At 39.5% G+C, this 14,502-nt stretch overlaps 1 protein-coding gene across 1 annotated transcript in view; it reads right to left on the bottom strand.

Annotated features, from left to right (window-relative positions):
* Positions 1 to 3,291: 3,291 nt before the first annotated feature.
* LOC106964783 (tumor necrosis factor ligand superfamily member 10-like) overlaps positions 3,292 to 14,502 on the bottom strand; it is a 71,247-nt gene continuing 60,036 nt past the window's right edge. Inside the window, exons 3-7 of the mRNA XM_015060478.1 lie at positions 10,067 to 10,103; positions 9,883 to 9,984; positions 7,986 to 8,149; positions 7,081 to 7,191; positions 3,292 to 6,997 (exon numbers count right to left, since the gene is read on the bottom strand). Of these exons, the coding sequence (XP_014915964.1) occupies positions 6,812 to 6,997; positions 7,081 to 7,191; positions 7,986 to 8,149; positions 9,883 to 9,984; positions 10,067 to 10,103 (600 nt within the window). The 3' untranslated portion in view covers positions 3,292 to 6,811. The remainder of the gene's footprint in view (positions 6,998 to 7,080; positions 7,192 to 7,985; positions 8,150 to 9,882; positions 9,985 to 10,066; positions 10,104 to 14,502) is intronic.

Here is a 14,502-nt window from a genome sequence, read left to right as displayed (position 1 = left end):
CCGTGTGTATTTAAACCCACCTGTTGTCTGTGTTCTTCGTCGGGTCCTTGTCTAAGTTTGTGTAACGTACTTCCAAGTTGTTGTTAGTCTGCCCGCACAGTTGTACTGTGAAGTCCTGTGCTGGCATTAGCTCATCGTGTCAGTCTTTGTTGTCAGTTGCTACCGGCATCTAGCTGTGTGCTTGCCTCTCGCCGTGCTGCCTGTCCTGGACTGTTTATCGAGCATATTCATCATTAAACTCATCTTACTCATCACCTTACCTGGGTCTCGGCGTCATCTCCTCACCGCAACCACCACACTTCATGACAATAGCAATTTATGTAAAATCGCATTGTGTTTACTGACAGACACTGAGGGTTATTTGCAAGGGAGGAACGTGTTGGTCTGCAGTCTATTAACAAAAATTAAATGCGTTCTGCAGTGTTTTCACATTTTGTCACGTTACAACCACAAACCTAATTTCCTGACGCATTTGGGAGAGGAAATAGGACATCTTTAACGTATAAAAATCTAAGATGGCACATTTAGCCCCCTTTATTCTAATAAGTAACATCTGGTACAACCAGTTATCTTCAGAAGTTTGGATCATTTACTAAAATGGTCCAGTAAAAGTTCAGACTTAACTGGAATATTAAATCAAGCAAAATTGCTGCTCACAGTTGCTCTCGACCCACAGTGACTCAGCTATTCCGAAAAGAAAAAAACGAAAAGTGCAAACCTGGTAGAGACTTGCCTCAAAAACCCTGCAGCTGTTACCGCAGTGAAAAGTACCGACATGGTGTGAATACAAATGTGCACTTATAGGTTTGTTTGGGGGTTTGTTTCAAAATTTCCTTCTAATTCATGATTATGCACTATATTCTGTGTCTATGTCCGTTCAAGTCTCAGTGAATATGTTCACGTTTGGTTTTGTGACGTGGCTAATGGTGGAGAATAGACAGGAAGCACTTTTGCAGTAGTCTGTACGAAAAGGTCTACTCAACGTTTTGATGATTCGGTCTTGGCACTTGACTCTGTTCTGGATCTACTTCTGTTCATTCAAACTGAAGTCATTTGAACCTGATCATTTTCACAAAGAGCTCCATCTCCAAAAGTACAAAGTTCACCATGTTAACTTCAGTCCCAGAACATTAAGATAAACCAACAAAGTGCATATTTAGTAGAATCATCGTTTCTGCCACAGAGCAACACTACCAATTACCTTGACCACACAGAGAAATCAAACCTCACTTTTACTTTTCACATTGTATCATTTTGTCAACAGACCTCATGAGTGAACCGTCCAGTTGGCGTCGTCTGTCTGAGAATGGACTCCTCTTGTCACATGGACTGTAAATGGAGCTGGTGTCCGTCTCTCGTGACAATCAGATGATTTGTGCAAATTTTTCCTCAAACCCAAGCATTTGACATGCATATCTTGAATTTTTGAAGTTATTTACTTATTGTGGCAGAAGCGGACTCTTTGGCCTTGTGGCATGGCAGCAACGTTCCCTTGCAGGAAGGGAACAGATGGAAGTCATAATGAGAACATCTCTAGAAATGCTGTTAACCAGCATTAATCACGACTTCTGCAGTGCTCCGATTAAAATTCATAAACAACCTTCTGACTGAACTGAGCTGCTGCTAAACACATTTTATATATCTTTTGGCATCGCTCTTTCCTGCAGAGTAGCTGTGTGATTCAGGATACGCAGCGTTCTCACCACCTCGTAAAGAATAATATTAATTCGTTTGCTTACCCAGCAGACCTAAATAGGCTGCAGGGAAGTTTTCAAAACAACTTCTATTGATTTATTTTTGTTAGATTTGTCCAGAGATCAGCCGTGCGACAGTTGCACAACAAATTAAGTCAGAAACCAGAATCACTTCCTTCACTTGGTTCAATATGAATTGTTATGGGAAATGAATCTGTGTGAGTAGCTAATTTATCGTATCAATTTCTTGACTTATGAAGCGCAGGACACACCTGACTTAGTTAGATATACTCTGTGGATAATTGACAAAGACAGTGCTGTAATTATTATGGAAAAACTCCTAACAGCTTGAAATTAAATAGAAAATCTTTATCCTGGCAGGCGACATCAGTTCATAGCCTGAGTTTAGAAAGTTTGTCTTGTCCACAGGTGTGAATTTAGTGACTTAACCTAACATACCAAAAGCAATGACTCAAGACGTGCACAAAAAAACATTGCACGCTGTTTGTAATTTTAAATATTATTTCGACACGCATAATTACCTCCAGAAACGTGTTTTCATAACCGTGAAGTAAATTTGTTTCTTTTTGCCAAGCAAAAGTCAGTAGAGGTTGCGTTTGAATCATAATCTAAACAAGCGAAAAACTGTGATCACTAAATTGAAACTTTACATTTTCAATCAACACATTTTCACAGACGCGGGGTTGTAATCAGATATTTGTTTATTTTCCCAACAACACTGCGCCACTAATGTTCACAGCTACGTATAAAACTGTTCAGTAGAAACAAAGCCCTTAGACATTCAATGCAAATGTTAAAGAAGAGACTGATGGATTTATTGTTACAATATGGTCGGGTATATTGTAATAATAAGGTGATGTTTTCAAGGGCTTTGGGGGGAACTGGGAGGCTTTTGCCCTTTTGAAATAACATGCTGAGGGTCAAACATGAAGAGCAAGACAGAACATTGATGGGAAGCACAACCAGCCCAAAAAAAGAATAAAAAAAAGGGTGAAACTGCAATAATTTTTCAAGTTAAACCATTTAACTTGAATTATTATGTCACCTGACTGCATAAATTTCTGTTCTGAGTCAAAATGTCAGCCTGTGTGTAGAAATGTTCTTTTCTCCTGGGAAAACCATATAAGTGGAAAGGCAAAGAAAAGTGCGTTTGATTTGTTCGACTTCATTTCTTAATTGTGATTGTGACATAAGCTGTTTAAACAAACCCATACAGTAAGAGCACACACACGCACACAAGGCCTGACCACTGACAACAACCAGATGGCACAGGGAGGCGGCGCCGTAAATTTCTGAGTGTGTATAAATCTGAGTGTTTGTGCTTTTCCATAGTGTGACACCAAATGATGTGTGTGTCTGCAGAGCACATGCTGGCAGGCATGTAGTGCGAGCTGATATATGTGAATGTGTGTGTGTGTGTGTGTGTGTGTGTGTGTGTGTGTGTGTGTGTGTGTGTCTTTTATGGGCATACATGTCCACATACCATCGAAAAGAAAACGTGTAGGGGTCGACTCAGTGCTGGATGGTGCATGGTTTGTGTCAGTGAATATCTTGCTTCTTCCCAAAACACTTTTTTTTTATGTCTGTCTGTGACTTTCTTTATCTGGGCTGTCTTCCAAAACTTTACTGTTTTTGGGGTTTGTCTTATAACTGCATGACTCTGGGAGAGGTGTCTTATTTTTCTGATGCGTGTGTAAAACAGTCTATTTTGTCGTACAGCCATATTTAATTTGACCTTTCATCCCTGACAAATTAGCGGTAGCTCATTTTTTTACATTTTATTTTATTGTTGAAGTAAGAGTTGTAAAATTCTAACAAATCTGCAAAGTACATCAGACATGAAATTCAACAACAAACCGTAAAGGCACTTTTTGGACAATATGTTTCCTGATATCTTGTTCCATCTAGATTGAACTATCACCACCAGTTTCAGTTCTGACAGTTACATTTTCTGCTTTACTTCCCACAAAACATTTAGACTAGGAAGTGAAATAAAAAGAGGCGGTTCTAACGAGTAACTTCTTGGTTGATGTAACCCTAATTTACAATAAAAAGGGAAAATGGACAGAAAAAAAAACACGTTTCTATTGTCTTAAGAGCCAATGGTTTTCGTCTATATCCTTTTGTTGGCCAAGTGAAACTTGGCGTTACGGATGATAACCTCAACAGTTTAGTGTCTAAGCTTGTTACAAAGATAGTTTGGATTTCTTAAAGTGAAATCAGTAATGGATCCCTTATCTACAGTAGAAAGATTTTGTAGTACAAGGCTAACAGCTAACTAACAGATTCTAGCCTGCTCGAATTGAACTTGTTCATATAAACACATATTATTATATTAGCAGATATAAGTCTTCTAGGCTTTGTTGTTAAATGTATTCTTTTTCCCCAAGATGAAACATTCCCAAAAGAATGTTGGAAGCCTAACATTGCGTTGGTTGACTTTGCCGACTACAACATCATCTGCGACTTGTCAGTCGGCTGGAACTTAACCCAGCAGACTGACTGTTAGCGGATCTGCCACATCATGCTAGTAAGTTAGCTACTGGCATGAGCTGATGTAATTTCAGAGATGTGGCAAGATAATGGTGACAAACAACAGAGGTCTCTTGTGAAAGTGTACAAGGTCTGCATTTTCAGTATGAGTTATTTTAAATGGCTAAAATAATCAAAAACATTTATGGTTCAGACTAGCTGTTGGCATATCACTGCTATAAGAATTTATTTTTTCTACAAATTTAAGGCAAAATTACATCTTTCTAATGTAAATAAAGGAGATAATACTAACATTAACTTTGATTTTAAAATATATTTAAGGCCCCCTGGTCCAGGGGGAAAAGATTATATCACAGTAATTAACTGGTTCTACTACATTATTTACAATGTCTTGACAAAATTAAGTAAACAAATGCCAACAGCCACTTTTTTCACATGGTGTATAACACAAATTCTTGAGCAAATAGATCACATCTCAGTTGGATAAAGTTTGAAGAAATAAAACCTTAACAGGGAACGAACTCCGGAGTCGTCGATGTTGGTTTTCTCTGTAGCAGACGAAGGCGTGGTAGTTCGTATGGAGCACTTCGTAATGCTAACTACAGCAGAGTGATTATTTTAAGTTATAGCCAGCTTATTATTTGAAATAAATTTGCCAAACACCAATGAACCCCATATCCAAATCAACCAAAACGAGCACAAGTAATAAATAAAGTGAACCAGTTATGCTTCCTTTAGCACATGGGCTTGGGTTAGCTTAAACTAGCCTCATTGGTAGCTGAGCTGTGTGGTATAACATCAGTGGTCTGTTCCGTATTACTGGCTTAACTTAATTTTTTGAAAATCAGACAAAGTAATATAATGTGAATAACAGAATATAGAGTGAATCATTTAGATGAAACTTTATGCTCTGACAGGGTTAGCTTAGCATAGCATGACTGGCGCTTCTGCTACTCTATGTAGGTAAAACCATGAGTCCACTCCCCCTCACTAGTTTATCTGACACATGCTTCAGGTGCTGACTGAGCTTTCCCAGCTTTATACCAATTAAGATTTTTTTTTTTTCAAATGTGTCTCGTCTAATAAACAAGCCCTTTGTCTTTCCATTTATCCAGTAAAACTAGGCAACACTAGGCGTTAGCAAACTGATATCAGGAAAAAAGAAACAGAATAATTCACAGGATGAAATTAAACATATACTTGCATTTTTTTCCACCCAAACTTTCAAATAAATGTGTTGTTTTTTCCCCACACTAAATTCACCTTTGACTTTTCAGCACCCTCTGGTGGTGGCTTATCAGAAGGCAGCAAAAAGGCTTTTTGATTTATTTAAAAAAAATAAAATAAAATCTTGCTCTGGCACACATTGATGCATGGGTTTACGCAAGTATTTTAACCAGTTATTTTCACCTATTTTAAGAGGTTGTTATAAAGGAAGATTAAAACTGAGATAAATTTAGCATTTGAACATTTATCTGAATGTATTTCAATGTACAAGGTGCTGGATGCAACGTAGTCCCTAAACAAACAAACAAAAAAACCCAACAAATGTTCACAATTTAACTTTTACAACCATGCTAGCTGTGAATGTTTGCAGCTGAGCAACTAGTGTTTTTCTGCACATTCTGATTCTTTTCTTACAGTAAAACACGATGCAACTTCACAGGTTAGACAAGAAAGGCAACATAGATGAAACTTTTTATCAGAAAACATGAAATCATTGACAGAAGGGAAGATCAAGAGACTGGTTGGGCTGCATGCCACCCTGAGTCTCTCTGAGTCTTTTTTTAATCTTCCTCTGCTTTGCTGGGCTCATTCTTATTACCATTTACAAGATTTCACCTTTGTCCTCTTTGTTTTCACTTCTCTTTTTCTTTACAGACTTCTTCAGAAAGTTCTCGTTTGATCACAGTTCCTTACAGTATCCAGCAGGAAAAGGAAATCCTTATCCTCTGTCATACTTTCCATACAGTTCAGTCCAAGTGGTTTTCAGGTCAAGTCAAAGTAAAAATACAAATGAATTAGACTTTAAAAAAAAAAATCACCACAGGTCACATCTCATCTTAAGGCCTATATATGTACAGTACTGTCATGGCACACTTAGAAAAGTTAAACTCAAGACAGTTTGCTTTGGTTTGATCATTGCGCTTCTTCTGCTACTGTTCAAAAGCCCTTCTTCACATCTTTGATGCAGAAGACGGGTGTGTACATTCTTTGGTTCGGAGATTCATGGGTACGATTGCTTTTTACAACAAAGTTTGTTTGAAACAGGAAGTTCATCGAGATCGTTTTCAGCGGGGATGTCCAAATGATCTTCTTTTGGGAAATCCAAACTGCAAGAATCGACTGCAAATTAGTACTGTCCTCTCATATTGATGATTGCACGTCTCTCAACCGATTTTTCTTTCAGTGGGAAGTAGGAAAGACAAATCCACTCTTCTCTCCCTTTCACCCAAAACTCTTGCAGGGTTCCCAAATGTTTTCCTCAGTTAGTGTGTCAAAAAAGAGGCTCACAATTGTAATCAATTGATATTAAAAAGGTCTCATTGTCTCCATTTCCTCCGTAGTGTCTTGTTTTACCAATCATCTCCCATCACGTTCTCTTAAAGGTCCAAGCGGAAGGCCCCGAAGTAACTGGACGAATCATCGGCATTCACCATAGTAGGAGAGGAGACGGAGACGAAGAGTTCGTCGCCAGCCCTCAGCTCAAACAGGCCCCCCTGGTAGACGGAGTGCAGGGCGTACTCAGCATCTGGAGCCCAGCATTTGGTTCCCACGCCCTTCAGGAGCTGGAAGAACCAGAGAGAGACAATCACAGTGAGTTAACGGTTCATATCCGATTGGTCTGCGTAGAGAAAACCTGACGGCATACCTGTATCGGGCTTGGGTAGGAGGTTTTCTTGTAGACGCACTGCACCAGCTGGTGGCTGACGCTGCGCTGGTCCCCATCACTGGCTGCTGGAGACGGATACCGAAAATATACCTGGAAGTAACCAGGAGCAAAGGATGATTATGACCGGTGCATAATGTTCTTGTTCTTTTTGACAAGTCACGCATACTTAGCTCCACTGCTTTTTAAGAACATTCAGTAGTCAAGGATCTTTTCTATTGATACAACAGTTGAGTTTTTCAAGTGAGCATTTAGGACCAGTAAAGCTGTGGTTCTCTTTTAAAGAGGCAGTAATATGTATTTTCCAGGCACATAGTGATATTTTATAGCGAAATGAAGTAGCTGTGTTACCTTCAGTTGTTAAAAAGTTGTGTAGATATATGTAAAGTAAGAATGAAAAAAAAATTACTTTGTAATTTAACGGCTTGAAATTGGACCTGTGTCTCTTTAAGAAACTCCGTCTCTTTCTGAAACTCCATCTTCAGGAAGTCATCACAACATGGCTCCTCTATTAAAACCCTTTGGAAACGTTTTTACCAGTGTTGTGCTGTGAAGATCCACCGGTTTGCTAATTGCTGCTGGCTAGTCTGAAGGGGTTCAGTGGGGGAGTGGCAGATACTCTGTCAATTGCAACTTCAAGGAGGAGCTTCGTCTTTGTAGGCGGAGCTAAGTCCACCCAGGCATTTTGCACAGCTGAATGGTTGCCATGGAGATTAAAGAATTTCTTAAACATGCATGAAAGAATTAAGGGAACACTCCAGGAATGTTTTTGATGAGGGAATAACAATATAACATGATGTAAAGCTAAAAAAAATTAGTACATTTTACATAATACTGCCCCTTTAACCTTTCTCTCTCATTTGAACCACTATTATGAGAATCATCACCTGTGAGTACAGGTAGTACCGCCCGTCTTGAGGCACTCGCAGCCTCCCATTGGTCAGCGTCATGTTGTGCAGGTGAGCGCCAAAGCTCTGATTGGCCCACGAGCGGACCACATGGCGACAGGACTGGTGGAGCCCCGCTGTGGGAATCGGATAGGAAGAGAACCCTGCGAGTACACATTAGAAAAGTATAGAAATATTGCAGATTCTCAGCAAGATGGATTGTGCTAAAAAAATTGACAAAAGCTCAACAGCGGAGGCGGCGTCTGATAGAGCAGAATGTGAAGGCGAAGCAGTGATGAGATGCACTGTGTGACCAAAGTCGGCAGCTGCACAATTCAAACGACTTTCAAAAAGAATTAAAATTTAGTGGTAGTGTAACAATATGTAACTTACGTGACTTTTTACCTGACTCTCTAATTCATCAAAGCACATGTTTTAGTGTTTATGCATATTAAGCTATTTTGTAATTGTATATAATCTGGATAACATTTTTTGACATCTCATGCTGACTTCTAGACACATAATTTGGAATGGGAGCACATTATCTGAGTTGATGTCAAAAATGGTTTTAATGTCAAGCTGTATATTGGCCTAAATCAGAAGGAGAATGTATCCATCCGTTCTGCCATATTTTCACTGCTGCTGTTCCGTAATTACTACTCTAGACGGTGCAGTTCTGGATTATTATCTTCCTTATTATTGTTGAGTCACGTTGCGTGATCCAGCTCTCTTATGTAAACCAAAACCCAAATGGAGAACAGGAAATACAAATGAGTTTAGCCTGTAGCTCAGATTAGTTATCATCTATGCAGATGACACTCAGCTCTATGACAATGTAACCAGGTGACGAACCCACTGAAATGTTCAGTAGATTCATAGAACAAATCAATGCCTGGTTGTGGCACAGCTTTCTCCAGCTGAATAGAAACAACACTGGTTCACATAAGGTGAACTTATGAACAGCAGTAGGGCAGCTAAGCTAACATGCTTTGGTTTTTCTCGGCAGTTGCAGGATAAACGCTTCCTCTATGTCATCAGAGGACTTCCCTCGGTGTGTGTCTCACTGCTGAACTTCCTTATGAGAAATCCAGGCTGAATGTGTGAACCTCACCCTCTCGTCCTCCTTCCCTTACACACACACGCAAACACACATACATTCCTTGCCCTTTGTCAACGCAGTGGAAACAACATCATGCAGCCTTTGCCAGATTGTTAACTCCCTTAGATTTGCACGCCAGTTTCAAATGAAATGCCAAAGTCTGGATAACAGGCAGAAGAAAAGTCCAACTGCAAAGTATGTTTAACAACACAAGCAGTTGTTTAATCATCATTTATAACCAGTAAATGGCTCTGCTAAGTGATTTTGGGTGCCCATCTTACTGGATGCTGACCATAAAATAACTGACGAGTTGAGCAATTGTATTCCTCTTCGGATGGCTCTGAATTGCAAAAGAAACAGGATTTCAGCTGTTTCGAATGAAATCAGGGCTTTTGAAAGACTTGTTTAAACCAAATCTGAGCTGGGAAAATTGAAAAATCTAAAAACACATATGTTTGTCCTGGAGAGCAGACATTGATATGAAAGTAAAGATGATTTAAAGAACATTTAATGCAATCCGTGTGAGTTAGCATGAACAACAGCTGCTCCTGTGAAGTGTCTTCCCCACTGTTTGTGTCTGTTCGTCGTTAAAAACGAGATTGCTAATGCCTTTTGACAAAGTTCTGCTGGGATTTGTATTCCTGTAAACCGATTCAACATGGTGCTCCGCTCAGATCAGACCTTAGCATCATTTGAACAGACGCGTGTTGGCAAAGGGGAAATCGCGTTCAGCATCTTCGCCGTTTCCACCGTTGCTTAAACGGAGGATCCTGGGTGACTTTCATCCCCCCATCTCACCTTGAGAGCTGGTGTCCCGAAGAGTCAGGTGGGCAGACGGCCTCTGGACCACGGAGCTCATGAACTTTGAGTTGTTGAAAGAGCGAGGCATTGTTCTCGCCTCTGTCAGGGAGAAAAGAAAACCTTAGGAAAGAATGCTGCGGATGAATAATAGGGTGTGTGTAAGAGAGAGAGAGATGCTCACCAATGAAGGTTTGTTTGGAGATGATGTTCTCTGTCACCTGAAAGAAGATGGGAACACTTGGATCAACAAAAATGCCACGAATGACAATAAATATTCTATACGGGTTTTTTTTCCCTCAAACATTTCTGGTTAATAAAAGCAGAACTCGAGGATTTTACACAACCATCAGGCCATGATCGAAAATCCAGAGGAGGTTACTTTGAAGAGAGTAAGAAAACCTCAAATAACTGTATCACATCTGTTCTTTTTTGTAATGTGTACGAATGTACAAATTTAATCTCACTGCCAAACTTTTGATCTGTTCTGATCATTTCGTTGCTTTTATCTATAACTTTACTGGAAGTGGTTTTCAGAAGTTGCGTATTCTTAAAAAAACTCAAGATTGACAGTGGGAACAAAAACCACATTATAGAAACATCCTTAGTTTTGGGTAATGTTGAAGATTTCTCCATTATACTTTAATTAGAAGCAAACGACTTACTTCTAAAGGACAATATGTAAAGATAATTGAAGTAGAAAGTACTGAAAGCATAAATAATATCAGTGTGTTGGATGTTTTTCAATTTATCGTTAACCAATTTAAGTTGCAGTAACTTTAGTTTACCCTCCCCCTTTAGCTCTGGAGGAGCTCGGTCTTTTCACTGATTATCTGTTTCATATTCATATTACAACATATTGACACTTTTAACAAAGATGTAAAAAACATATTTTTGTGAAAATTACATTCTGCAGCTTTAACTGTCACAACAAAAACACTTAAATCCAACTACAAAAAGATCGACATGACATACTGATATTCACTTGTGATTAAAAGCTTTTTATTTCCTGGAACAAAAGTCTGCCGATGCTATTCCCGGCGTAAGTGAGTAAATCACAGATACCGTAATATGAATTATAACTTAACACCATACAAACGATCCCTCCTCTCATCCTTTCATCCCATCTCTGCTCCACATCCTGCTTCCCTTGATGGATGTAGACACACAGACCGACTGTCTATTCTCACACACAGGCTCTTTCCAGCCCTTTCACACAGTAAAGCATGTCCTCGTTTCACTTCGCCTTTAAAGACATAATCGTTTTCGCTTGGTAGCGCGTCCTTTTGATCCTCCTTATTCTTTCTTTCTTTTTTTTTTGTTCTTTCCAAGATAACTTTTTATGGCTTTTCTCTCCGTTTTCCTGCCTCCCTCCGATCGTAGTCATGCAGTCCCCCTCCGGCACCCTGAAGCGAGCAACCGAATCCCGGCTGTTTCACTTCTCCCCAATTAATTTGCAGAGCAAACCGCAAAATCCTATATATGTGCTTCGCTTCACCTCATATTCTGAAGGTGATGTGTTTTTCTTGGCCTCAGTTTTTTTTTTTCTCCCCATGCCGTGCACTCAGCTGAACCTGTAAATTGAACGTGATCGCTAAATGCCAGGGGGTTTGGGGTATTTCAGTAAATGAAGCTGCCCTGACATTCCCCCTCCTCACCCCATTGGTGTATAAAACACGGCGAAGAGTAAATGGTGTCTAATCCGCCGCTGTGGCTCGTCTCGCTACGCGTAGCGTGCCGGTCTCGGCTCCCACATGTCCCCGAAACAGGAAAATTACTCCCACACACACTTCAAGACAAGAAAATTGCCAACAGATTTTCTGCCCCGCATCTGGCTGCAACTAAACGGGGGAATCTTGTAGGAGCGGCAACCCTTCAGGTGACCCGAAAACAGTGTTTTCAAAATAGGAGATCAAAATGTCGGCTGAGTGTAAAGGTAAAAGGCTCACAGAAAAAAAAAAAAAAGCCATCAGAGGTGCTTTCTGTTGGTATTTCGGCGGCTGCGTGAACATTTTGATACTTTTTGATGGAGTGTGGGAAACCTCCATCGTTCTGGATTAACACAAATTAATAACGTCTACTCTTAAACTGATAGGATATATCACTCTGACAAAGTCACAATTCAACAATAGCTTAAAATATATATTTTAAAGAACTTCTGATGAAGCGTGTCGCTCCAAGCAGGATCCTGTTTTAGATAAATCAGACCGAATGGCGTCCGACAGGAGAGGAATGAGCTGAAAGGCTTGAACTATGGTGCAAACACACCTGAATCCCTCACAGCTATGATTCTCAGAAGAGGACAAGATGTGATAAAATCCCAATAAATCCGCCGGTGATTTAAGGTCGACGAACGCAGGATAAATAATTTCCACCATCTGTCTTTTGGTCACAGGCTGAAATCGTTACTCACTGATGAGTCAAGTGGAATGAGAAATGTCCACCGAATAATCCACTTCTCTAGAGGTTCGCCCGCTAATTATTAAAATTCCCTTAGTCAGGACAGAGATGCTCGCGCCGCTTGACCCCTAAAAAGTGGAGATCTGAGAGGCTTTACTCGGATTCCTCGGGGATTCAGCTTCAACAAACGGAAATGCGGTGCAAAGTTTACAATGAATGTCATCCTGCGCCGAGACCAGACGGAGAACTAAACCCGAAACACAGCTGCCATATGTCTTTCTGTTTCTTCCTCCGTGTCTTCTGACGCAAAGCAAATGCACATTTGACTCTTAATTTTGCTTGTTTGCTAAATCATGTCATGTAGATCCGAGCTTAGTGCTCGTATAGACAGACTTGGGAACTTGTCAGAAAACAGAATGCGCTTTTTCTTTTCTTTTTCGTGAAGTTGAGTTTTCATGTGTTTTCGACAAAAAGCAGATGATTGTGATTTAGGAGGTTGAAGCAAAATTCTTTTCAGGATTTTCACTGTAAAAACCTATATTAAGAAAAACCTAACAAAAAAAGAGATGGATGGGAGCAGAGTGCTGACAGGCACCCATCTGAGACTACATCTCAGACTACATCTCAGATAGCCTTTCACACCGACTCACTGATCACTTTCTGTTCCTGCTGGTTGTTTTTACACAGTTTCTTTTAGTTAAGAGTGCTTTTATACACACGTGTATATATACATATACACATCCAGCTATACTTACACTCTTCCCAATGATCCATAGATGTCACCAAAGAGTATAGGAACTCTGAGTTAGAATAGAATATACTTTATTGTCCCCTATGGGAAATGTGTCATGGACTCCAGCGTGTGCATTGCATTGTAGCAGCTGCCCAAACAAACAATAAATACACATTCGGTACATAAGAACAACTAGAAGCGTAGACTACATTCACAACGGTTTAAAAACAACAGAAAACCGAAGTTATTGTACATCTTCCAGGTCTCAACTCATTGTCCATTCAAATTTTTGATGACATCAGGTACAAAAGTGTATTTAAAGTGGTTCAGTTTAGTTTTTGGGATTCTGTACCTTCTACCTGTGGGGTACAACTCTTAAACACTCTTGAAAATTCTCAAAAAAAAATGTAGAATACAATTTCTAGTGGATAAAAATGGGGAAAAAAAGAAAACGTTTTAGGCATTACAAATGAGGAATTTATGAAAAATAATACATTGTTATAGTGCGTATTATTGCACGCTGGTTCAAAAATGCAAATGGGCCATTTAAATGTGTTTTTTTTTGCCTCTGCAGCATTTATAATTTAGTTTTAAACTGAAACCCTTTTTTAAATTGGATTTGGTTTAGATGACAAACAAAGCATTGGAAAATGCTTATAAATTAAAAAAAGAGAAAAAACACATGAGTTAACTTGCAGTTTAAAAGTTATCTGAATGTTATCTATTAGTCCAGATTAGTCGGGGCTTAAGAATGACAGATTGTCTAACTGGTCTAAGTTTAAGCCCTTTGCTGAATTGTGGACCCAGTTTTATTGAAATGTTTTTTTTTTGTTTTGTTTTTACACTTAAAATAAAAACAAACCTGGTTAATGTTTTGCCCTCAGGGATACAAAATGTTAAAAAACAAAAAAAAAATATGGAAAGAATTTCACTCTGTGAAACACTGAAGTAGAGAACATTGTCAACAATAATATTTCCATTTGGAAACTGCTAAAGCGCGACTGGGCTAAACCCAAATCTGAACCATACATTTGAAACGTGCCAGGGTTTATTTCATCCACAAAGTTTTTCGTTAGTTCGTTTTCTCTTTGCGTTTTCTTTGCGCTTCCAGTCCTAATGAGCGCATAATCGGCTGTCACAGTGTTTTAAAGTGAAATGCTACACCTCTGCCCTCGTTAAGGGGCTCCACTTTTGAGTCAAATAAATCAGCGTGGAGCCTCTGATGTGTCTACCCTCTAAGTTAGAGTTTACCGCCTGTGCGACCTTTAGTGGGGGCAAGTTGGATAGAGTGACACCAGGCTACGGTTGTGTGTGTGTGTAGGCAGTCTACATGGCTTTCCAGCTGCAGCAACAACAACAAATAAGCCCTGAACTCTCCTCTTTTACTTTCTTTCGGATAACAAACGGATAAAAATAGATTTTTTTTTTACATGCCATGCTTTGTGCAGAAGCACACAATCTTACCAAGTATTTTTGGGCTGGTTTGT

The sequence above is a fragment of the Poecilia latipinna genome, unplaced genomic scaffold (genome assembly GCF_001443285.1).
Source record: "Poecilia latipinna isolate Pla-1442-1.1 unplaced genomic scaffold, P_latipinna-1.0 Scaffold1719, whole genome shotgun sequence".
Lineage (NCBI taxonomy): Eukaryota > Metazoa > Chordata > Actinopteri > Cyprinodontiformes > Poeciliidae > Poecilia > Poecilia latipinna.
The sequence above is the reverse complement of the archived record's forward strand: the minus strand, read 5'-3'. Positions and strand labels throughout refer to the sequence as shown.